The sequence below is a fragment of the Sebastes umbrosus genome, chromosome 1 (genome assembly GCF_015220745.1).
Source record: "Sebastes umbrosus isolate fSebUmb1 chromosome 1, fSebUmb1.pri, whole genome shotgun sequence".
Taxonomy (NCBI): Eukaryota; Metazoa; Chordata; class Actinopteri; order Perciformes; family Sebastidae; genus Sebastes; species Sebastes umbrosus.
The window spans coordinates 25,353,987-25,380,065 of NC_051269.1; the positions used below are offsets into that span (position 1 = coordinate 25,353,987).

Consider the following 26,079-nt stretch of genomic DNA (forward strand, 5'->3'; position numbering starts at 1 on the left):
CACATCAACCTGTTTTTTTATTACTTTGATTTAGGGGCTTTTGGAGCTAGTGCTGCTAGCTACTTTCATTGGAAAAGAGTTGGCAACACTGGGCTGGCTATAGCAATGATGTTGTGCTTGACCATGACTCAGTGTTATCATATGGTGGTTATAGTATAAGTAGATAAATCACAGATGGTGTGTTGGCAAAGTCACATATAAATATAACAATGCCAGTTTAAGATGAAGTTTGATTTTAATTACATGATGTTAACCTTTTAATCTTATATGAATAAATGAATAATGGCGTGGAATTGAATCTATTACTAACAACTCTGCATTCAGGCCACTTTGAGTGACATGAGTGGAGGGCTGTCGTACTGCAGGACAAATGCCACTATAAATTCCTGATTTACTATTTTCTCTTTTAATCTTTTACAAATGAAGTTTTAAGTTTGATGAATTATTTCAACCAGTGGCACCATCTGACAAATCCTTTAAGTAAATTAATTAAGTTCATACAAGACAACTACAGATCTGGGATATTATTTATTTGTTCACGTTAGTATCAAGTGATGAATCAGTTTGGCTTACTTGTTATTTCAAATTAAATCTTTGCAAGTGATTCAACATGGTTCCCAGTTAAAGTTGTGTAACAATGAAATCCTCCAGGCGTCTCTGCAGGGCAGACTCAGCAGACATGAGCCAGCAGTCCAGTGTCAGGTTAGAGACAATACTGTAGTCAACAGCATTGGCCCTACAAAAGAAAGACATAAATAGTCATACATCTTTGTCTATCAGAGCAATACCAATTAAAGCACTCTCAAACAGCTTTCTCCCTTATACCAACTAAAATGTACCTGGTAACGTCAACCTCCTGGTCTTCGATCTTCAGTTTTGTTGAGGGAGTTTGTTGCACCTCCTCATAAACTGCTGGCTTTACAGCTGGACACACAGAGGACAAACAATATAGCAATCACACTGAAAATGTGCTACTCAAAGTATCTAATCACCACAGCTGGTTGCAAACACTAATTCAATATATTTGAAAACCTTATTTTGTAGTTTATTTTAATCATTACATACATACAGTACATGAAATTAATTAACCTGATATCAAATCATACCAAAAAATCCAGAATTCTCACCCACCTAAAATTCCTGTGGCGTTGTTGTCTGATGGCTGCTGTCTTAAAACCGGCCAGAGGAATTTAACGCCTTCCTTCTCGTGAATTAAGAAGACCATGCGTGTGTCTCCAGCTGCAACATCTACTTCCTTGTCCCGCCTAATCACTGTCAAACTAGAAAAATATGCACCTCGTCTTAATTTGCTTTTGTACTTGTTTGCACTTGTCTCAAAGGAACATTTGACATTTTAGAAATTATGCTGATTTGCTTTTTGCAGAGAGCTAGATGAGAAGATCGATACCACTCTCGATCTTTGGCCATACATTAAAACTCAATGCCATTACAATGCAAAGTCACCTTCCAGCTGTGATGAGATCTTGTCCAGTGTGGCGTGTCAGTGTCTGTCCCTCTCGTACAGTGATTTCATTGGTGTCAACCTCAACATACAGTTCAGTCTTGAAGTGGATGACGATCCTTTTGAAGCCTCCAAACGATACTGAATCAAGCTCACCATTCACAGACAGCTCTAATACAAAAGAGAACAAATGCAACTCAACACCACACCTATACAGTATAAGTAGACGTAACCTTCACTGAAGTAAAAATACCATGACATCAACATAAAAAATGCAAAGGAGGAGCAAAGAAGAAATGATTGTGTACAGAAGAGTATGATTTCCTTTTACACGCAGAGAGCAAAAGGCAAAATAATAGGTGTTTATTGACTAGGCTGTGTGAATTTAAGGGAAATAGTGATGACACAAAGAGGTGCATTACTGACCTCTGTTGGGATGATGAAGTAGTTTAAGGCGAACATCTCCAGTGACGTCAAAGCAAAGTGGAAGAGACAGATTCTCAGTTTTTAGCAAAAACCTGTGTGAAAGAGGAGCTAGAGAGGAACACAGAGTCACACAGCAGAATCACTTATCCTGAAATGCTTCTGCTCTCAACACCAGTTTAACTAAATAAAGATGAATTATAGCATGATTAATAATGATTATCCAAATCTTGTCTTTCATGTGGTGGTGATCAGTAAACATGTATCATTTGAGATTTAATTTACAAGGTAAAAGCACAACTGTGTTTGTGTGGCACTGACATAAAAAATTAAAGACCTGTACCATTATGCTCTCAGACTCACAAGTTTTGAGGAACATTTCAGCGTAAGCCAAATAATCTTAGTTTGCTATTTATTATCACAGACAAGAACGTCTTAGTTAAAGTACAGCCTTTTCCTCACCGCAATAACATACTTCAGGCTTACTGTAAAAACCTACATGTGTTACAGTATATACTTGTTTATGATTCCTTTCTTGTCAATCTTTGTTTTGAGAATTCTGCAAGCTAATGATGAGAAGAGGGCAACTTATACTTTTACATCAAAATGAATTACCACATTTTCTGTACAATTTCTAACATAAATAGATCCATGTCATATAAATTATACCATGAATGACATCTATGAGATACTCTACCATGAGTTGCACTGTCTGGCACAATGCTGGGAAGAGGGTTGCTCATACTAAGGCCATAATCGTTGTAATCCTCAGCTGTAAATACATTTACACAAAGTGAGTTACATACATTTATGATACAAAGTTTTAGAGGATATTGTATTAATTGACACCAATATTCTGACACCTAACCTTTGCTTCAAAACAAACCACTAAATACACATGTTATTCTAATCCTCACCAGTTAACCACAGGCATATATTTTTATATAATGAATTACCACATTTTCTGTACAATTTCTAACATAAATAGATCAATTTTATATAAACTATACCATGAATGACATCTATGAGATACTCTACCATGAGTTGCACTGTCTAGCACAAGGGTGGGAAGAGTGCCATACATGCTGTCCTCAACAGCTGTAAATACATTTACACAAAGTGAGTTACATACATTTATGTTACTAAGCTTTAGAGGATATTGTATTAATTGACACCCATATTCTGACACCTATCCTCAGCTTCAAAACAAACCACTAAATACATGTTATTCTAAACCTGACCAGTTAACCACAGGCTTATATTTTTATATAATGAATTACCACACTTTTTGTACAATTTCTAACATAAATAGATCCATGTTATATAAATTATACCATGAATGACATCTATGAGATACTTTACCAGAATCTTCATCGACCATTGCATCACCGTAGTCATCATCAGCTGTAAATACGTTTACATAAATCCAGTTATAAACATTTATGTTATAAAGCTTTAGATGATATTGTATTAATTTGCACCCATATTCTGACACCTATCCTCAGCTTCAAAACAAACCACTAAATACATGTTATTCTAAACCTGACCAGTTAACCACAGGCTTAATCTAACATTGATTTAAATGCACACAAAACTAACAATTGTAAATCAAAATGAAACATGTTATGTGTGTTTTTCAAATTTCACCGACAAGTAATTTCAAAAAAGTTTAGGCCAAGGTGCATGGAAGAAATTTTGATCCAACAGCAGCATCAAGTGAATATTCATAAAGTAGTTTACATTTTGACTCATAAAACATGAAATGGAAGCTAATTCTTTGTTTTCTCTTAAAGATTATTAGAATAATCAGTGGCCGTGTCCAATTGTGCTTCAACAAATTTTCCACATGTTGGAAGTCTTTTGCAAAACATCTTTTGTTGGTAAATATTCAACCTATTTGGCTATTTGATATATTTTCCGATAATTAATTGTCTTTTACTATATGCATTATGATGCAAATGCAGAACATATTATTACGTATCTGTTAAATTTTCCATCATTAGAAGGACGGATTCAGAGGATTGTCCAGCCTTGGTGGGGGAATGTGCTGCCTGAATGCTTTTTAGTTGAACATTGGTGGTTGGTGCCATGATATTAACAACAAAAAAAGAAGTTTACCTAGAAAAGATATATGACCAATATGACCTGGAAGGGGGTCATGACGAGTGTTTATCACCATTGTCTTTAGTTCTGGAAAATGAACAGTGAAATTTAAGAATTAAACATATCATGTTATTATCTTGCATGTACATTTTGTTAAAAAATACACATTTGTTACAACTATAGCTGGTGATATTTAATAGGCACAGAATAATTAGTTTTTAAAAAATCTGAATATTACACATTTCAAGATACTGTAGTCTTTGGTAGAATCACAGAAGAATTCATCAACAACAACAAAAAATCTGAGATTATTACTTAAAAGTTTGTAATTATGACAAAAACGAACTATTTCAAAATCAAGACCTTTATTTTTTGCGGGTAAACTATCCCATATAGTTGAAAACAGTTTTATTGTAATTATAAAAATTATATTGCATATTTTATTATATATGTAGGTACCAAACTAAAGAATTAATGATAGTGGGAAGGCTTTAATGTGTCTTTGAACTGTTAAAGCCTTTACACAGGGAAGTTATGAATTGACGACTTTTCGCCTTCAAACCTTTCACACCAAGACTAAAATTAATGTTCCTCTCAAAATTAAAGGTTTGCACTGGCACACAATCATTGATTCAACGTGGTCATGAATTGTAGTATGTAAAAAAGTGGTTTTACGCCGTTTTTTGATTAGGTTTGTAATTTGCCTCGACTACGTTGAACTTTTGCGGCAGATAATACACATATCTAATGCACTCTGTGCCACAAGAAGTTAGCATGTTATGCTAATTTTACATTGTGTTTGTGTCATCTGTGTTGCTTACGAGTTGAACCGCCGTGTCCCGAGTAAACTCTCCGACTAGGTGGACTATGCAATACCAAAGAATCCCGTGCCTGTGGTGTTTCACCTTCCTTGGGTTTATGCAGCACATCTGTGTTCTCCCCTGGAGGCTTGGTGACCACCATGGATGTGAGTGGGGTTACAAAGCTGTACTTCAGCGACAGCTCCAAGGCCTCTTTCTTCACGTTCTCCTTCTCAGGTCCAGATAACAGCAGCCTGTGTCACAAATTGTATTCAAATGTTTCAAACATGACAGTTGACATGACAATATGTAGGGGATAATGTACAGTGAGACGGTCATATATATATAATTATATATATACATGTATATATATACAGTATATATATATATATATATATATATATATATATACATATATATTTTTACCACATATATGTATATACTGTATATATATTTACTGTATATACTGTATATGCATGTACGCAATATATTCACTCTAGCTTTAAGACTGAGCCCACTACAACCGAAAAAACGTAAGTTGCATTAATGTGAGAAATAAATTAGTGGTAAATCGCGTTATCCTCGTTCTGAAAACAGAAGGCTAGTTTTCTCTCAGAACACTTGAATTACAATATGCTGAAAGGTTATTATGGAATTTTTGCCCAATGATGCCAAAAACGTTCTGCCTACTGCAGGTTTAATTTGCTTTGATCTATTTTATTGTTTTATTCTATTTCAAATAGCTTTTAATATAATCATTATGAAATATTTGAATATTTGATTATACTTTTTCTGTGTGTATAGTGTGGAGGAGGCTACAGCTGCATTTCATTGCACTCCTGTATTGTATGACAATGAAGCTGAACCTTTATGGTCAATTGTTTGACAGAAAATCAATCAGAACAATGTGGTAGTGATGCACCTTTTTCCTCAATATTTTCATTTTCATAACATGTTATAGACTCAACGATTAATTGATTGAATATAAATATAAGGGTTGCAGCCCTTCAATAAATAATTGATTACAAACAAAAACAAACAGAAAAGATGGTTGACATCGCACTCACTCTTTCTCCAGAAGCTGTTTGACTGTAAGGTAGGCCCAAACCCTCTGGATGTGGCTGCCAGACGCCGTTTCAGTGGACTCCACGGTGGCGTTTGTGTCAGAAAACGTCATCTTTCTATTCCTCTGTCATTGTACCAATGAATTATGTTAGTATACATGAGGGCTGTCACAAACCTGTCAGAAGATTACAGCTGATGTAGCACAGAGCGATCCTTACCGAAATGGCCACAACTTGCGCAGTGAAGGTTTCAATGTCGTTGTCAGTGATCTGACCGGCCACCACAATCTCAGAGCCATTATAATACTGGCTGAAGTTAGTCTGGGTTAGATTGGTCCCACCATTATAGATCATTGTCACATCTGTCAACAGAGGAGTGGCCACCTCTTCATAGAAACCCTGTTGACATACATTAGGGACGCTGTATGAATGTTTATCCCTCCACAGCCAACCATGATCAATTTTATCTCTGGAAATGTAGCACATCACATAGTAAACAGTATTTATAATGAGAGCAAGTAATTTCAAATACCTTCAGCTGTAAATCAGCGTCAGAGTCTTCATAAATCCGTCGTGCCACACCATTGTTCTGCAGCGACATCTTCTCAAGGAACTCAAAATAGACATCAAAACCAAAACCAAGACAGTAGAGTGGGAATTTGCCTGCGATAGCCCCTCTGACATTTGACTGTATTTGTTCGAGATTTGTCACCCCTGCAAAGACACAAAGTTACACTGTGTACACAAACACGTTTTATACACTTAATTCTTAATAATGCTGATGCTATTTTCATTTAAATGTCCATGATGTTCAAAGTCCCAGAGTGGCTTCTAGCATGTTGACAGGAGAGGATATTGAGAAAAAGATGGCAGTGAGATCATTTAAAAATGATGGACTGTGTCTTTAGGGTCCTTAAAGTATTTGCTTGCGTTTGTGTGCATGTGTGTTTTATTGTAACCTGAGGTCGGGTCTCCATCGGTGAGAAGTATAAGGATGGACGCTGAACCTTCTCTGGGATGTGCATTCAGCATACGTGCTCCTTCCAACACTGCTCTGTTAATGTCTGTGGCTGTAATTAAATGAAAACATGTTTCATTACTGCCATTCTGCTGTCACATGTTTGCATCCTTTTATAAAATATTTGTTAAAAACCTCACATCCTCGGTCTTTAATATCCCGTGCAAATTTCTTGGCACTCTCCAGGTTTTCCTCGTTGGCCTGAACAAGTTCTCGTTTCCAGTGATAAATGTTGTTATCAAAAGTGAAGAGCCCAAAGTGGTCATCCTCAGCCAGGTCGCTCAAGATGTGGATTAATGCTATTCGGGTCTGGGCAAAAACATCGTTCACACATTAGAACTTTTATTCAAGTAAGAAACCATGCAATAATATTTGTTTAAAGTGATCTTTGTATTTAATAAATCTTTTATAGACATAATTAACAAAGTAAAAGTCTCCAGTGATACAGCGGCAATCTGTCACAAACTCGTACTCTTCAAATACTGTACCTGTTGCATTTTTCTGCCGTACATTGAGCCACTTTGATCAATAACGAAGACAACATTTTTTGGTATGCGGGCAAGACCATATGGAGCAAAGTGATGAACAAAGTACCCAGATGATCTCTTGAGGGGGAGGAAGAAGAAAGTTCGATTGGTTAGAAAATATTGTTGAGAAGACATGGGAAGATAAAATATCAATTTAAGTACAGTAACTATGGTATCTTTTAACAATGCTAATAGGCCATTCAAAGTCAACAATCTTCCAGGAGATTAACTCTTTCTGTACCTTGATGTCTCCCAGTGAGGTGTTCCTGTTGACATCATAAACAATAACCAGATCTCCATTCATACCCTGCTCTCCACAGCTGTCACAGGTTCTCTGTTGGTCCTCTGTCGGGTAGAAATACACCCACGCCTGGAAACAGGATGAATCAGGTTTTACAGACTCTTGATAGAAGTTAAAAGATAGAAGTTGATAAATAGGTTTTATTGGTCAAAAAGATTAGCCCCCTGCCTTTCGTTAAATTTGATTAGATTCAACTTCATTGTCTCTGCAGAGCATTGACTGGTACAACAAAATGCAGTTTGGCATCAAACCAGAAAGTGAAAACTGTTGCAAAAGTGCTAAAGATATACAGTATAGTATATAATAATGAATGAATGATAGGGATGTGCACAAGGATGAGCAATAAGACAGGATGTATATGTCCAGTGCTGTTATGGCGTCATTATGTATGGTAGTTAAACAGTTAATTATGGGTCAGAATAAGATAGCAAATGAGTTAAAAGGTGCTTTATATGATATCCAGAGCATTAATATAGCTGCAAACAACTATTTGCTATGTAAAGATATAGAGGAGTAATGTCTACCTGAGCAGAGAATGAAGTCACTCTCCCTCTGTGTGTGTTATAATCCGAGCTTCTCTCGACCGCTGCTCTGCACTGATCTCACATGGCAGTTACAACCTATAACACCGTCCCCGCCAACAGCGCCGTCGTGGAGGCTTAGCACCCTCCCTCAGTTCCCCCTCAGATTATCTGTGTTATCTCTGTCAGCAGTAGTTTTTTTATTATTAGTGCTGTTAGCAACGTTAGCTACGAGCTGCCGGCTCAGCCGTTGCCAAGTTGAGAGCCGTGCGGAGGCAATAGAAATGCTCCCAATCTCGCATTTAGCACCTTTAAATACAGAACTTTTAATCACTGCGTGATGTACCTGTTTGTCAGCATGTGTTTTGGTGATGGCATTAGCTAGGGCTTTGGTGCTTAGACCTCCTTTAACCTCGATGAAATTGATGCCCGCCTTCTCATTAATGTACACATCAACCTGGCATTGAGAATGAAATAAAGTAGTTATAAACTCTGACCATGAAAGATGATTTTACCACAGCATTGTTCTCCTGAATAGAACAAGAAGACGCACCTTGAAGTCTTTGACAGGCTGCATGGGTCGAGCGTGGATTTGCAGCTCATACTTGCCAAGCCTGCGTTTCAGCAGCTCCTCATATGTGAGTTCAAAGGTGATCTTTTTGTGTGCAGCTACAGTCACAGAGGTCTTAAATTCCTCCAGGGTCCTCCCTACAGAACTGCAACAGAGACGATAATCATTGCATTAGAGCAGCGGTTCCTTCCTTCTGGCTTGTGACCCCTTAAAATGAAACAATGCCTACTTAGTTATGACGCCTCATCACAGGTTATGACCTTAGTGTGGATATGAGATGTGAGTAGTTCAATCAAAGCGTTATTTTTCCTCTCAGATTGTTTAATTTGAAGGATTTTAGAGACCTGAAGATGTTAAAGTAGCCAAGTAAAAAGCAAACATTTGAGAAAAGTCTAACAAAAATAAATATAATTTAGTGCAACAAAGATTTTTTTTTCTTTTTCTTCTCCTTTATCCCAGAGGACACACAAGGCTCTTCTACAAAGTACGATATAAAAACAACCTGTATAAGACCTGGCAATAAACTGATCCATTGATCCATGTACCTGACAATCCCAGCGCTTTGGCCTCGGGACACAGCCTCGGTGTACTGCTGCAGAGCTTTCTCTTTACCTTTCACAACACCGTCGTACACTTGGCCATCTATAAACCTGAAGAAGACCAAAGAAAAGTCTTAGTTTATATACATACTCCTGAGTAGCCCGTGATTTATTTTCATGATGCTTTAATGTATAATTCTTTATGTGCTTCACACACATTCTGAATTTACTGATGAAGGCGTTCTTGGGAATCCGGACGTGGAATTCTATTTCCTTGGACTCGTCCATACGATTGGCCACGCGGCTTGTGATGACAGTGGTTGCATAACGACTGGTCACTGTGGAGTTGATGTGAAAGCTGTAGATGTCCCAGTTGTCCTGAGCAAATACAGGAGGAGGCACATTTCACAATAAAATAAATGGCTTGGTCAATTTCGCTGGCTGACGACCAGCTGACCAAAGATCAGATGATGGTGAAAAACAAAGTGTTGGTGGGTGGTATGAGTGAATCTTGTTGGTCTAACTGCAGAAACACCTAATTCTCGTTATTTTCTTATCCAGTGATTTCAAATAACAATGACTCCCAATACTCCTTAACCTCAACCTTTACCAAGTCTTTACCCTAAAAGTTAATGATTAACATCATGGGGGATCAACTTGTTGTGCTCAAATGGGAGTTGAGTCTCTTCAATGTGACTGTGTTTACAGACTTATAGCCCAACAACACGAGTATACCTAATAGACTTTCAGCTACACACAATAACATACTTTTGTCAGGCATTTTTTACTTACAATAATTCCCTGGAGTTTTACCGTAACCCAACCCATACCAAATACCAAAGTCTTAACCCTAAAATTGAATGGATCAACTTACAACAAGAAGACGAAAAAATCAAGCACGGCATCAATTTCCTTGCAGTGTGGTGGTCTGTCCTTTAAGTTTTGTGACCTTACCTTGCTTGGTAGTGTGGTGGTCAAAGCCAGCAGCAACCCAAAGAGGGTGATTTGCACCACAGCTCTCTCCATGATGGCTCCCACCAGAGTGCAACCCAGACAGCTGAATCTGTCTTTTAAACTCAAACAGACAAGGACAACATTATTGTGTACATACTTTTTTTAAAAGGGCAAACTCCTCTTTCTCTCTCTCCTGTATCAACAACTCACTCCCTTGTACACCCACACACAAAAACACATTCCCTCCTACGTTCCGCTCATGCATACTGCTGGTAATCACATACATAGCTAACAGAAATTGTCACAACAGAATGAAAAAAGGAAATAAATTTACCAGAAATTCAACTGCTTATGTGAGCTTTACTGTTGACATCGAGGGTCCAGCCTGCCCACTTTTCCAGGAATTTTTATCCTGACACAGACAACATCGGTTAGAAAACTCAAAGTGAATGAGATACACAGAGACAAATTGGCTTAATATGTTCAAGAACATATACTATAATCGCCACTGATGTAGAAAACTTGTACTTCAGTTCAATCTTCACTTGGATGAATGATAGAACAAACTCAATGAGCCCCAGTTGTCCTTACTTGAATATATAAATTTAATACAACACAAATCTGTCAAGAGAAGATTTTGTCAATTCAAACCAAGCCAGTCAACCCGGGTTGAACCCTGGTCAGGACAATTCAGATACGACCTGGGTCACAACCTGGGAGCAATGCATACCAATTAGTTCAGGTGTTAGAAATGGGCGGGGGGGGGGGGGGGGGGGGTTACAGGTCTGGAGGATTACAGAAAGAGGAGATGATAGTGACATCATCAATGTGTGCAAAAACATAAAATGTCACAGAATGATGCATGTTTTTAGGATACAGTGTAAATACATACACACCGCATTTTTAGCTTTAGAAAATGTTGAACTATGTTGTATGTATGGAGCTGTATCGTATGCAAAAACATACAGACAACATACTGTACAGATTTACAGTATCTGTTCATCAACATGAACCTTTTTTCCTCTGTCTATCTACAGTACCCATTTATCATATATTAGACTACATTGTGCTATCTATGATAATAAAGGCTACATTTACAAACGAATTACAGAAACTTCTGAAGACTGAAATGTATATTTCACTCACTCCACCATCCCAGCAAAGACATGCTTCATATAGTAGGGCTATTAACGTTTTTCAGCTAGACATGTTGCAACTGTTGGATAATATAAGAGCTTGTCCAAACATAATAAAATGAGTTTATATTTCATTTAGTTTCCTAATAGCTCGATAATGTAATAAACTGGGACTGCGTTTGTTACTTTATGACAGATGGGTCAGGCGACAGATGGATCTTTTGCAGGTTTATTTGGAAAGATAAAAAGTTAAAAAAGTTAATGTTACAAATAGAAGATGTGTAAACACGCTTTAAAAACAGGTGCGCTAACAGTTGGCGGTACCGTGAGGTGGTTGACTTATTATTAACGAGGTGTGTTTCCGTGTAACGCTACGGCGGAAGCCTCTCTCATTCAGCAGCCTTTTTATGTTCGTTTAACGTTACACTGTCGTCTCTCACGTCTCGTAATCTACCGCTTTTTTCTTCCTCACCGCGGACGGCCAGCAGCTCCCGCACCTTGAAGTCTCGCCACACATCCGTGTTGATCGTCCATCGTATCTGAAAACATTCCTGCTGCCATCGCATCGTTTGTCTGAGCTACGGCGACCTGTGACAGTAACGTGACGGACTGTGCGCCCTCATTTGCAACCGAATAGGTTTGTCCCGCCCCGTTTGTTAGTGATCCTGGTCCGTGCCATTCACATTGAAATCGACCCTGGTCCGACCCTGGTCTGACCCACGTCTCAACCTGGGTCGCAAAGGCGAGTCGATCAACACGGGTTAACCCTTTCATACACATAATCAGCCCTGCTTCAACCCTGGTTGAGTCCTTTGTGTGAAAGGGGTATATTTGACAGTGAGTTGCTGGGAGGAATTCCCTGACTGTTGTTTGTGCCTAGTAGCCTAGTGGAGTACCCGGCCTTCTTGAAGTCCTGGAAAGGAAACTCTCCAGGGACCCTGTAGTTCTGTGCTATGCATGGAATTGACATAACATAACAAACACCATGTTGGAGCACAGGGTGATTTATAAGTGTACTTGGTACCACAACACCCTTGGCGAAAGATTGATGATCGACTTTGTATCATCAGGCCTGCGGCCGTGTGTGGCCGTAGAGCTTTCAACTGATCACCACCTGGTGGTGAGTTGGATCAGATGGCGGGGAGGCTGACGACAGACCTGGTAAACCCAAACGTGTAGTGAGGCTTAACTGGGAACGTATGGCTGGGGCCTCTGTCGGCGAAGTCTTCAACCCTCACCTCCGGCAAAATGTATTGTCAAACCGGGAGAGTTTGGGGACATGGAATCTGAGTGGGTCACGTTCAAAATTGACGAACCTCAGATCCAGGAGGAGTAATCGTCATTCCTGGCCGTGGAACAGTTGACCATCAAAACATTGATGCATTCAATAAACTATTCTTCACAGAGAATTTTTCTAATAAAAGTTATATGTGCATCTAACATCATCGTATCATCAACATTTATCAAACAACAAACAACCAGACAGTTATCTCTTAAAATCCACAAAGGCAACCATTAAAATACAGACTACATTAGTAAAGGTACTATTATTATTATGATTGTGACTCATATGTCGAGTCCTTCAGCCCTCCTTGTTGTACGGTTTCAATGCCAGTTTCTCTTAACAACATCCTCCTGTAACTCACCACATCAACCTGTTTTTTTATTACTTTGATTTAGGGGCTTTTGGAGCTAGTGCTGCTAGCTACTTTCATTGGAAAAGAGTTGGCAACACTGGGCTGGCTGTAGCAATGATGTTGTGCTTGACCATGACTCAGTGTTATCATATGGTGGTTATAGTATAAGTAGATAAATCACAGATGGTGTGTTGGCATAGTCACATATAAATATAACAATGCCAGTTTAAGATGAAGCTTGTTTTTAATTACATGATGTTAACCTTTTAATCTTATATGAATAAATGAATAATGGCGTGGAATTGAATCTTTTACTAACAACTCTGCATTCAGGCCACTTTGAGTGACATGAGTGGAGGGCTGTCGTACTGCAGGACAAATGCCACTATAAATTCCTGATTTAATATTTTCTCTTTTAATCTTTTACAAATGAAGTTTGAAGTTTGAAGAATTATTTCAACCAGTGATATCATCTGACAAATCCTTTAGATAAATGAATTAAGTTCATACAAGACAACTATAGATCTGGGATATTATTTATTTGTTCACGTTAGTATCACGTTATGAATCAGTTTGGCTTACTTGTTATTTCAAATTAAATCTTTGCAAGTGATTCAACATGGTTCCCAGTTAAAGTTGTGTAACAATGAAATCCTCCAGGCGTCTCTGCAGGGCAGACTCAGCAGACATGAGCCAGCAGTCCAGTGTCGGGTTAGAGACAATACTGTAGTCAACAGCACTGGCCCTACAAAAGAAAGACATAAATAGTCATACATCTTTGTGTATCAGAGCAATAACAATTAAAGCACTCTCTAACAGCTTTCTCCCTTATACCAACTAAAATGTACCTGGTAACGTCAACCTCCTGGTCCTTGATCTTCAGTTTTGTTGAGGGAGTTTGTTGCACCTCCTCATAAACTGCTGGCTTTACAGCTGGACACACAGAGGACAAATAATAAAGCAATTACACTGAAAAGGTGGTACCATAAGTCACTAATCACCACAGCTGGTTGCAAACACTTATTCAATATATTTAAAAACCTTATTTTTAAGTTTATTTTAATCATTACATACATACAGTACATGAAATTAATTGACCTGATATCAAATCATACCAAAAAATCCAGAATTCTCACCCACCTAAAATTCCTGTAGCGTTGTTGTCTGATGGCTGCTGTCTTAAAACCGGCCAGAGGAATTTAACGCCATCCTTCTCGTGAATTAAGAAGACCATGCGTGTGTCTCCAGCTGCAACATCTACTTCCTTGTCCCGCCTAATCACTGTCAAACTAGAAAAAAATGCACCTCGTCTTAATTTGCTTTTGTACTTGTTTGCACTTGTCTTAAAGGAAAATTTGACATTTTAGGAAATATGCTGATTTGCTTTTTGCAGAGAGCTGGATGAGAAGATCGATACCACTCTCACATGCAAAGCAGCTGCTGGCTGCAGTAAATATGAAGCTACAGCCAGCAGCTGGACACCTTAACTGAGCATAAGGACTCGAAACAGGGGAAAACAGCTAGTCTGACTCTGGTCAAGGGTAACAAAATCTACCAGCACCTCTAAAACTCACTAATTAACATGTTGTATCTCATTTATTTAATCTGTACAGTAAACCTAGGTGTAAAAACAATAATTCTGGACTATTGGCATTGCCAATCAAGAAATAGTCACATCATCCCTCCGTAAAACAGTGATGTAAGCTAAGATGGATGGCTGCTGGCGGAAGGTTTATATTTAGCATATGAAAATGAGAGTGAATTCGATCCTCTCCATCGCTTTGATGTGATCTTTGGCAACACATTAAAACTCAATGCCATTTCAATGCAAAGTCACCTTCCAGCTGTGATGAGATCCTGTCCAGTGTGGCGTGTCAGTGTCTGTCCCTCTCGTACAGTGATTTCATTGGTGTCAACCTCAACATACAGGTCAGTCTTGAAGTGGATGACGATCCTTTTGAAGCCTCCATACGCTACTGAATCAAGCTCACCATTCACAGACAGCTCTAATACATAAGAGAACAAATGCAACTCAACACCACACCTATACAGGATAAGTAGACGCAACCTTCACTGAAGCAAAAATACCATGAGAACAACATAAAAATACTCTATTACAATAAGTAAAAGGGAAATAGTGATGACACAAAGAGGAGCATTACTGACCTCTGTTGGGATGATGAAGTAGTTTAAGGCGAACATCTCCAGTGACGTCAAAGCAAAGTGGAAGAGAGAGATTCTCAGTTTTTAACAAAAACCTGTGGGAAAGAGGAGCTAGAGAGGAACACAGAGATACACAGAGTCACACAGCAGAAACACTTATCCTGAAATGCTTCTGCTCTCAACACCAGTTTAACTAAATAAACATGAATTATAGCATGATTAATAATGATTATCCAAATCTCGACTTCCATGTGGTGGTGATCAGTAAACATGTATCATTTGATATTTCATTTACAAGATAAAAGCACGACTGTGTTTGTGTGGCACTGACATCAAAAATGAAAGACATGTACCATTATGCTCTCAGACTCACAAGTTTTGAGGAACATTTCAGCGTAAGCCAAATAATCTTAGTTTGCTATTTATTATCACAGACAAGAACGTCGTAGTTGAAGTACAGCCTTTTCCTCACCACAATAACATACTTCAGGCTTACTGTAAAAACATACATGTGTTACAATATATACTTGTTTATGATGCATTTCTTGTCAATCTTTGTTTTGAGAATTCTGCAAGCTAATGGTGAGACGAGGGCAACTTACATTTTTACATTAAAATAAATTACCACATTTTCTGTACAATTTCTAACATAAATAGATCCATGTTATATAAATTATACCATGAATGACATCTATGAGATACTCTACCATGAGTTGCTCTGTCTGGCACAATGCTGGGAAGAGGGTTGCTCATACTAAGGCCATAATCGTTGAAATCTGCTGTAAATACATTTACACAAAGTGAGTTACATACATTTATGTTGCAAAGTTTCAGATGATATTGTATTAATTGACACCCATATTCTGACACCTAACCTCAGCTTCAAAACAAACCACTAAATACACTTTTTTCTAATCCTGACCAGTTAACCACAGGCTTAAAGGTGATCTTGAGGAACTAGCAAGAGTACACTATTTAAAAAATGATCCAACCAAAAAACCGAGTCCAGTGTTGCAAACTCTTTTCCAATGAAAGTATATATATTGATTCATATTTGATCAGCGCTGCCTAGTTTGACCATTTGATCGGAGTTTGTGAGTGATTGACAGCCGGCTCTCATAGACGGAAGGTGGACGGCAGACTCCAGCTCGGCTCTGATTGGTTGTTCCAATCCTGCAGATGCCATTAGGAGCATTGGAGGATACCGGAGGACACAGAGGCACATGATTTTTCTCAGATTATCTGTTTCATGTACTGCTGTCAGGATAGCAACCATTTTATAAAAATAACTTTGTTTTTAATCATATTTTCTCCAATGTCGCTTACTTCAGCTTTAAATGATTGGACGGGTTTTTTTCTCCAACGTTTTTTCCAGTTCTCATCATACATTCATGCCTCAAGTGGCTTACATCATGACAGCGGGTGAAGTTGGAAGGTAGAAAAAACAAATAGAGAGCTTTCGCCTTCAGCCCAGCACAGCATCGCTTCACTTTCACAGTCCATCTTATCCTTACAAGTAAACAAGAACCTGAGCTACTTCTTCACCTGGGGAAGCAACTAGCGCCCAACCCAAAGTCACCAATCCAGAAGAGTCCAATGAAGAACAGACCTACATTATTGCCAAAGCAGAGATCTGTGAACAGAGTCTGTGACAAGGCACAATCTAACCAGAGCCCAACGCTAACCAAGACAGCACTAGATTTATTATCGATATGTGGAAAAAGCTCTCACTGTTGCACTGTTGTACAAGGACTTAATGACTCATGAAAATGTCCAGAGCACCCTTCATTCAAGTTGAGCAACATGAAAAGCAACACATAATTGTCATATAACTCCCATGATCTCTCCAATATCCTTACAAAAGTTTTTATAGCTAAGTCTGCCAGAACCACGGCCTTCACCTGCTGTCCAACTGCCAACACACCAGACGCCTAAACCTAAATTTTGCAGGTTGTTTGCGCACATGGTGGTGGTCTCATGTTACTTCTTGTGGAGATTATAGAGAGTAGAGGCCCAGCCACCTGCAAGGTCCACTCCAGGTGTGTCTCCAGGAGGGACCCCCAGTTTCCCTGATATGAGCAGTGTCTCTGTTTTTGTTTGGTCTTATCAAAGAAGCTCCTCACTACTCTCTCAGCGTGCCAACTTTCTTGTGTTTCGGTCCCCTTCCTTCCTTCTCTTGCTCTCAACTGTGGCGTCGGCCCTCTGACAGACTCATATTAGATAACACCCACCTTCTTGACGCTACTGCTAAGAAGAACAAAATATTTACTCATGAGGTCATCATCACACCGTGGCACCTTTGTCGTAAATGCACATGTAGAATAAACCTTGCCTTAGAAACCTTTCCACAAACTTGGGTGTTATCTCTATGTACATTAAAATATATATACACTATTGTAGTTGTATCAGAACAGTGCACATCTGTACCTGTGTTTTGAAGAAAATGAAAACGACCACCTGCTAAAAGGAAAATATGATAACATGAAATTATGAATAGAGTTGTCTTGATTTCAAAGATTATATATAATCATGAGAAATGTATGCTATATGATGTAGGCTATGTACAGTATATGAAATACATTATTAATAATTAATCAATAGTGTGTCTGTCATGTCAGAGCGCTGCAGATGTGTACCTCCTATGTACCTATCTACCTATGTCTTACCTGGTAGACCAGCTAGAACTGTTAAAAAGAAAAAGATGATAACATTAAATTAAGATACAGTTTAATTTACTTTGATCCATAGAGGTTTTTAAATTTTAATTGCGTTTGTAAATTTAGATAAAGTTAAAAACAAATTTTAGAAGTAAATGTATATTAAGGCTATCCAAAATTTGCACAAATACACTATTGTAGTTGTATCAGAACAATGCACACATGTACCTGCATCCTGACCCACATAACCACGACCACGGTTTCCTAAAAGGAAATATGATAACATTATTCACCATATTCATGATTTGTAAATTAGCTTAAACCCTCCCATATGCGCCTTAAGGAGGGTCCCCCAGGCCACTCCTTCATGCTGATCCATAGAAGTTTTTAAAATTGGAATTGCTTTTGTACATTTAGATAAATTGAAGAAAACAATTTTTTTTAATTAAATTTATATTTTGGCTATTCAAATTTTGCAAAGATGCAGCATCTGTTTCTCGTGTAACTTTTTGGTAGTGATTACATTTTTTCCAAAGCATATTTGGAGTACAAAAGTGTATGAAATACATTATATTATTAATTAATCAATAGTGTATCTGTCATGTCAGAATGGTGCAGATGTGTACCTATGTCTTACCTGGTTGATAACCTAGTGCTGATAGAAATAAAAAAGATGATAACATGAAATTCAGATACAGTTGTTAATTTACTTTGAAATATTCATGATTTGTACAGTAGATTAGCTTGCACCCTCCTCCACCTTCAGTTTTTCTGTCAATTTTTTTAAATTTTACATAATGACAACAATGCAATGTGCTGCGAAGAATGCAAAGATTTATTCGTGAAAATTGTATGATGTATGCCATATGCAGTCAATCAATAGTGTATCTACAGATAGATGCAGACGTGTACCTATGTCGTACCTGGCCAACTACGTGGACCTTTTAAAAGAAAAAGATGATAACATTAAATTAAGATACAGTTTGATTTACTTTGAAATGTTCATGATTTGTTAATTAGCTTAAACCCTCCCATATGTGCCTTAAGGAGGGTCCCCCAGGCCACTCCTTCTTGCTGATCCATGGAGGTTTTTAAAATTGGAATTGCTTTCGTACATTTAGATAAATTGAAGAAAAAAAAATTAGAATTAAATTTATATTTTGGCTATTCAAATTTTGCAAAGATGCAGCATCTGTTTCTCGTGTAACTTTTTGGTAGTGATTACATTTTTTCCAAAGCATATTTGGAGTACAAAAGTGTATGAAATACATTATATTATTAATTAATCAATAGTGTATCTGTAATGTCAGAATGGTGCAGATGTGTACCTATGTCTTACCTGGCATAACACCTTGTGCTGATAGAAATAAAAAAGATGATAACATAAAATTCAGATACAGTTGTTGATTTACTTTGAAATATTCATGATTTGTACAGTAGATTAGCTTGCACCCTCCTCCACCTTCAGTTTTTCTATCCATTTTTTAAAATTATTTTTACATAATGACAACAATGCAATGCACTGCGAAAAATATGCAGTCAATCAATAGTGTATCTGCAGATCGATGCAGATGAGAGATGATATGAGATGTCTTACCTCCACCAAGTGCTGCTGTTAAAAAGAAAAAGATGATGACATGAAATTAAGATACAGTTGTTAATTTACTTTGAAATATTCATGATTTGTACAGTATATTAGCTTGCACCCTCCTCCACCTTCAGTTTTTCTGTCCATTTTTTAAAATTATTTTTACATAATGACAACAATGCAATGCACTGCGAAAAATATGCAGTCAATCAATAGTGTATCTGCAGATCGATGCAGATGAGAGATGATATGAGATGTCTTACCTCCGCCACCTCCTGCTGTTAAAAAGAAAAAGATGATGACATGAAATTAAGATACAGTTGTTAATTTACTTTGAAATATTCATGATTTGTAAATTAGCTTGCACCCTTAGTTTTTAATACATGTAGCGTGGATATCAGGATTCCCTCCCCCATTGCAACACATTCTCACCCCAACTCATCAAATACTGACGTTTGACCAGTGGCCCTAAGCTTCAAACTATGACGCTCGCTCTAGGAACTAATCTCTACACTGCACTGTGTGCCACAGGAAGTTAGCATGTTGTGCTGGTTTTACATTGTGTTTGTTTTGTTCATATCTGTCTTGCTTACGAATTGAATGAAATCCTTGGTGACTCCGCAAAGGTGTGCGACGCCTTACAGAAGGATCCCGTGCCTGTGGTGTTTCACCTTCCTTGGGTTTATGCAGCACATCTGTGTTCTCCCCTGGAGGCTTGGTGACCACCATGGATGTGAGTGGGGTTACAAAGCTGTACTTCAGCGACAGCTCCAAGGCCTCTTTCTTCACGTTCTCCTTCTCAGGTCCAGATAACAGCAGCCTGTGTCACAAATTGTATTCAAATGTTTTAAACATGACAGTTGACATGACAATATGTAGGGGATAATGTACAGTGATACGGTCATATAACGGTCGTACAACATTTCAGCACATGTATGCTTTTGTGGGAGATTGTAGCTGCAACAGGCCATTCCTAAATACTGGACTGCACATTTTAAGACAAATTTGGTGTCTTGTAGACTAAGTTTTTTTATATATATATATATATATATATATATATACAGTATACATACATATATATTTTTACCACATATATGTATATACTGTATATATATTTACTGTATATACTGTATATGCATGTATGCAATATATTCACTCTAGCTTTAAGATTGAGCCCACTACAACCGAAAAAACGTAAGTTGCATTAATGTGTGAAATAAATTAGTGGTAAATCGCGTTATCATCGCGTTATCATCGCGTTATCATCGCGTTATCCTCGCTCTGAAAACAGAAGGCTAGTTTTCTCTCAGAACACTTGAATTACAATATGCTGAAAGGTTATTATGGAATTTTTGCCCAATGATGCCAAAAACGTTCTGCCTACTGCAGGTTTAATTTGCTTTGATCTATTTTATTGTTTTATTCTATTTCAAATAGCTTTTAATATAATCATTATGAAATATTTGAATATTTGATTATACTTTTTCTGTGTGTATAGTGTGGAGGAGGCTACAGCTGCATTTCATTGCAGTCCTGTATTGTATGACAATGAAGCTGAACCTTTATGGTCAATTGTTTGACAGAAAATCAATCAGAACAATGTGATAGTGATGCACCTTTCTTTCCAATATTTTCATATTTCATTGTCATAACATTTTATACACTCAATGATTAATTGATTGAATATAAATATGAGGGTTGCAGCCCTTCAATAAATAATAGATTACAAACAAGAACAAAGAGAAAAGATGGTTGACATCGCACTCACTCTTTCTCCAGAAGCTGTTTGACTGTAAGGTAGGCCCAAACCCTCTGGATGTGGCTGCCAGACGCCGTTTCAGTGGACTCCACGGTGGCGTTTGTGTCAGAAAACATCATCTTTCTATTCCTCTGTCATTGTACCAATGAATTATGTCAGTATACATGAGGGCTGTCACAAACCTGTCAGAAGATTACAGCTGATGTAGTGCAGAGCGATCCTTACCGAAATGGCCACAACTTGCGCAGTGAAGGTTTCAATGTCGTTGTCAGTGATCTGACCGGCCACCACAATCTCAGAGCCATTATAATACTGGCTGAAGTTAGTCTGGGTTAGATTGGTCCCACCATTATAGATCATTGTCACATCTGTCAACAGAGGAGTGGCCACCTCTTCATAGAAACCCTGTTGACATACATTAGGGACGCTGTATAAATGTTTATCCCTCCACAGCCAACCATGATCAATTTTATCTCTGGAAATGTAGCACATCACATAGTAAACAGTATTTATAATGAGAGCAAGTAATTTCAAATACCTTCAGCTGTAAATCAGCGTCAGAGTCTTCATAAATCCGTCGTGCCACACCATTGTTCTGCAGCGACATCTTCTCAAGGAACTCAAAATAGACATCAAAACCAAAACCAAGACAGTAGAGTGGGAATTTGCCTGCGATAGCCCCTCTGACATTTGACTGTATTTGTTCGAGATTTGTCACCCCTGCAAAGACACAAAGTTACACTGTGTACACAAACACGTTTTATACACTTAATTCTTAATAATGCTGATGCTATTTTCATTTAAATGTCCATGATGTTCAAAGTCCCAGAGTGGCTTCTAGCATGTTGACAGGAGAGGATATTGAGAAAAAGACGGCAGTGAGATCATTTAAAAATGATGGACTGTGTCTTTAGGGTCCTTAAAGTATTTGCTTGCGTTTGTGTGCATGTGTGTTTTATTGTAACCTGAGGTCGGGTCTCCATCGGTGAGAAGTATAAGGATGGACGCTGAACCTTCTCTGGGATGTGCATTCAGCATACGTGCTCCTTCCAACACTGCTCTGTTAATGTCTGTGGCTGTAATTAAATGAAAACATGTTTCATTACTGCCATTCTGCTGTCACATGTTTGCATCCTTTTATAAAATATTTGTTAAAAACCTCACATCCTCGGTCTTTAATATCCCGTGCAAATTTCTTGGCACTCTCCAGGTTTTCCTCGTTGGCCTGAACAAGTTCTCGTTTCCAGTGATAAATGTTGTTATCAAAAGTGAAGAGACCAAAGTGGTCATCCTCAGCCAGGTCGCTCAAGATGTGGATTAATGCTATTCGGGTCTGGGCAAAAACATCGTTCACACATTAGAACTTTTATTCAAGTAAGAAACCATGCAATAATATTTGTTTAAAGTGATCTTTGTATTTAATAAATCTTTTATAGACATAATTAACAAAGTAAAAGTCTCCAGTGATACAGCGGCAATCTGTCACAAACTCATACTCTTCAAATACTGTACCTGTTGCATTTTTCTGCCGTGCATTGAGCCACTTTGATCAATAACGAAGACAACATTTTTTGGTATGCGGGCAAGACCATATGGAGCAAAGTGATGAACAAAGTACCCAGATGATCTCTTGAGGGGGAGGAAGAAGAAAGTTCGATTGGTTAGAAAATATTGTTGAGAAGACATGGGAAGATAAAATATCAATTTAAGTACAGTCAGTATGGTATATTTTAACAATGCTAATAGGCCATTCAAAGTCAACAATCTTCCAGGAGATTAACTCTGTCTGTACCTTGATGTCTCCCAGTGAGGTGTTCCTGTTGACATCATAAACAATAACCAGATCTCCATTCATACCCTGCTCTCCACAGCTGTCACAGGTTCTCTGTTGGTCCTCTGTCGGGTAGAAATACACCCACGCCTGGAAACAGGATGAATCAGGTTTTACAGACTCTTGATAGAAGTTAAAAGATAGAAGTTGATAAATAGGTTTTATTGGTCAAAAAGATTAGCCCCCTGCCTTTCGTTAAATTTGATTAGATTCAACTTCATTGTCTCTGCAGAGCATTGACTGGTACAACAAAATGCAGTTTGGCATCAAACCAGAAAGTGAAAACTGTTGCAAAAGTGCTAAAGATATACAGTATAGTATATAATAATGAATGAATGATAGGGATGTGCACAAGGATGAGCAATAAGACAGGATGTATATGTCCAGTGCTGTTATGGCGTCATTATGTATGGTAGTTAAACAGTTAATTATGGGTCAGAATAAGATAGCAAATGAGTTAAAAGGTGCTTTATACGATATCCAGAGCATTAATAAAGCTGCAAACAACTATTTGCTATGTAAGATATAGAGGAGTAATGTCTACCTGAGCAGAGAATGAAGTCACTCTCCCTCTGTGTGTGTTATAATCCGAGCTTCTCTCGACCGCTGCTCTGCACTGATCTCACATGGCAGTTACAACCTATAACACCGTCCCCGCCAACAGCGCCGTCGTGGAGGCTTAGCACCCTCCCTCAGTTCCCCCTCAGATAAACACTGTTATCTCTGTCAGCAGTAGTTTTTTTATTATTAGTGCTGTTAGCAACGTTAGCTACGAGCTGCCGGCTCAGCCGTTGCCAAGTTGAGAGCCGTGCGGAGGCAATAGAAATGCTCCCAATCTCGCATTTAGCACCTTTAAATACAGAACTTTTAATCACTGCGTGATGTACCTGTTTGTCAGCATGTGTTTTGGTGATGGCATTAGCCAGGGTTTTGGTGCTTAGACCTCCTTTAACCTCGATGAAATTGATGCCCGCCTTCTCATTAATGTACACATCAACCTGGCATTGAGAATGAAATAAAGTAGTTAGAAACTCTGACCATGAAAGATGATTTTACCACAGCATTGTTCTCCTGAATAGAACAAGAAGACGCACCTTGAAGTCTTTGACAGGCTGCATGGGTCGAGCGTGGATTTGCAGCTCATACTTGCCAAGCCTGCGTTTCAGCAGCTCCTCATATGTGAGTTCAAAGGTGATCTTTTTGTGTGCAGCTACAGTCACAGAGGTCTTAAATTCCTCCAGGGTCCTCCCTACAGAACTGCAACAGAGACGATAATCATTGCATTAGAGCAGCGGTTCCTTCCTTCTGGCTTGTGACCCCTTAAAATGAAACAATGCCTACTTAGTTATGACGCCTCATCACAGATTATGACCTTAGTGTGGATATGAGATGTGAGTAGTTCAATCAAAGCGTTATTTTTCCTCTCAGATTGTTTAATTTGAAGGATTTTAGAGACCTGAAGATGTTAAAGTAGCCAAGTAAAAAGCAAACATTTGAGAAAAGTCTAACAAAAATAAACATAATTTAGTGCAACAAAGATTTTTTTTCTTTTTCTTCTCCTTTATCCCAGAGGACACACAAGGCTCTTCTACAAAGTACGATATAAAAACAACCTGTATAAGACCTGGCAATAAACTGATCCATTGATCCATGTACCTGACAATCCCAGCGCTTTGGCCTCGGGACACAGCCTCGGTGTACTGCTGCAGAGCTTTCTCTTTACCTTTCACAACACCGTCGTACACTTGGCCATCTATAAACCTGAAGAAGACCAAAGAAAAGTCTTAGTTTATATACATACTCCTGAGTAGCCCGTGATTTATTTTCATGATGCTTTAATGTATAATTCTTTATGTGCTTCACACACATTCTGAATTTACTGATGAAGGCGTTCTTGGGAATCCGGACGTGGAATTCTATTTCCTTGGACTCGTCCATACGATTGGCCACGCGGCTTGTGATGACAGTGGTTGCATAACGACTGGTCACTGTGGAGTTGATGTGAAAGCTGTAGATATCCCAGTTGTCCTGAGCAAATACAGGAGGAGGCACATTTCACAATAAAATAAATGGCTTGGTCAATTTCGCTGGCTGACGACCAGCTGACCAAAGATCAGATGATGGTGAAAAACAAAGTGTTGGTGGGTGGTATGAGTGAATCTTGTTGGTCTAACTGCAGAAACACCTAATTCTCGTTATTTCTTTATCCAGTGATTTCAAATAACAATGACTCCCAATACTCCTTAACCTCAACCTTTACCAAGTCTTTACCCTAAAAGTTAATGATTAACATCATGGGGGATCAACTTGTTGTGCTCAAATGGGAGTTGAGTCTCTTCAATGTGACTGTGTTTACAGACTTATAGCCCAACAACACGAGTATACCTAATAGACTTTCAGCTACACACAATAACATACTTTTGTCAGGCATTTTTTACTTACAATAATTCCCTGGAGTTTCACCGTAACCCAACCCATACCAAATACCAAAGTCTTAACCCTAAAATTGAATGGATCAACTTACAACAAGAAGACGAAAAAATCAAGCACGGCATCAATTTCCTTGCAGTGTGGTGGTCTGTCCTTTAAGTTTTGTGACCTTACCTTGCTTGGTAGTGTGGTGGTCAAAGCCAGCAGCAACCCAAAGAGGGTGATTTGCACCACAGCTCTCTCCATGATGGCTCCCACCAGAGTGCAACCCAGGCAGCTGAATCCGTCTTTTAAACTCAAACAGACAAGGACAACATTATTGTGTACATACTTTTTTTAAAAGGGCAAACTCCTCTTTCTCTCTCTCCTGTATCAACAACCTCCTACGTTCCTCTCATGCATACTGCTGGTAATCACATACATAGCTAACAGAAATTGTCACAACAGAATGAAAAAAGGAAATAAATTTACCAGAAATTCAACTGCTTATGTGAGCTTTACTGTTGACATCGAGGGTCCAGCCTGCCCACTTTTCCAGGAATTTTTATCCTGACACAGACAACATCGGTTAGAAAACTCAAAGTGAATGAGATAC

At 38.4% G+C, this 26,079-nt stretch overlaps 2 protein-coding genes and 1 long non-coding RNA gene across 9 annotated transcripts in view; 1 reads left to right on the forward strand and 2 right to left on the reverse strand.

Annotated features, from left to right (window-relative positions):
• The window catches only part of LOC119488616, a 32,225-nt gene extending 31,615 nt beyond the window's left edge, over window positions 1–610 (forward strand). Inside the window, exon 7 of the long non-coding RNA XR_005206994.1 lies at window positions 495–610. This is a non-coding gene — a long non-coding RNA (uncharacterized LOC119488616). The remainder of the gene's footprint in view (window positions 1–494) is intronic.
• On the reverse strand, window positions 510–10,422 carry LOC119488454 (inter-alpha-trypsin inhibitor heavy chain H3-like). Of its 7 annotated transcripts, XM_037770143.1 has the most exons (22): window positions 10,284–10,422; window positions 9,547–9,707; window positions 9,336–9,440; window positions 8,773–8,935; window positions 8,566–8,676; window positions 7,639–7,767; window positions 7,359–7,475; window positions 7,011–7,179; window positions 6,812–6,922; window positions 6,385–6,566; window positions 6,072–6,251; window positions 5,856–5,977; window positions 4,810–5,042; window positions 4,004–4,075; window positions 3,248–3,289; window positions 2,924–2,983; window positions 2,583–2,657; window positions 1,889–1,996; window positions 1,465–1,633; window positions 1,132–1,280; window positions 840–924; window positions 510–736 (listed from the first exon to the last, which is right to left on the reverse strand). In XM_037770143.1, the coding sequence occupies exons 1-22, from the start codon at window positions 10,353–10,355 to the stop codon at window positions 622–624; spliced, it is 2,730 nt and encodes a 909-aa protein (XP_037626071.1). In that variant the 5' UTR covers window positions 10,356–10,422; the 3' UTR covers window positions 510–621. The 7 variants fall into 7 exon arrangements, with proteins under 7 accessions (XP_037626071.1, XP_037626090.1, XP_037626082.1 ...); XM_037770162.1 differs by lacking the exon at window positions 4,004–4,075; XM_037770154.1 differs by lacking the exon at window positions 3,248–3,289.
• Window positions 10,423–13,582: 3,160 nt separating this feature from the next.
• On the reverse strand, window positions 13,583–25,745 carry LOC119488572 (inter-alpha-trypsin inhibitor heavy chain H3-like). Its single transcript, XM_037770352.1, has 20 exons — window positions 25,659–25,745; window positions 24,922–25,082; window positions 24,711–24,815; window positions 24,149–24,311; window positions 23,942–24,052; window positions 23,016–23,144; window positions 22,736–22,852; window positions 22,388–22,556; window positions 22,189–22,299; window positions 21,762–21,943; window positions 21,449–21,628; window positions 21,233–21,354; window positions 20,062–20,284; window positions 19,728–19,752; window positions 19,216–19,233; window positions 15,223–15,330; window positions 14,894–15,062; window positions 14,197–14,345; window positions 13,905–13,989; window positions 13,583–13,801 (listed from the first exon to the last, which is right to left on the reverse strand). Exons 1-20 carry the CDS (start codon window positions 25,728–25,730, stop codon window positions 13,687–13,689), a joined length of 2,514 nt encoding a protein of 837 aa, XP_037626280.1. The 5' UTR covers window positions 25,731–25,745; the 3' UTR covers window positions 13,583–13,686.
• Window positions 25,746–26,079: the final 334 nt, after the last annotated feature.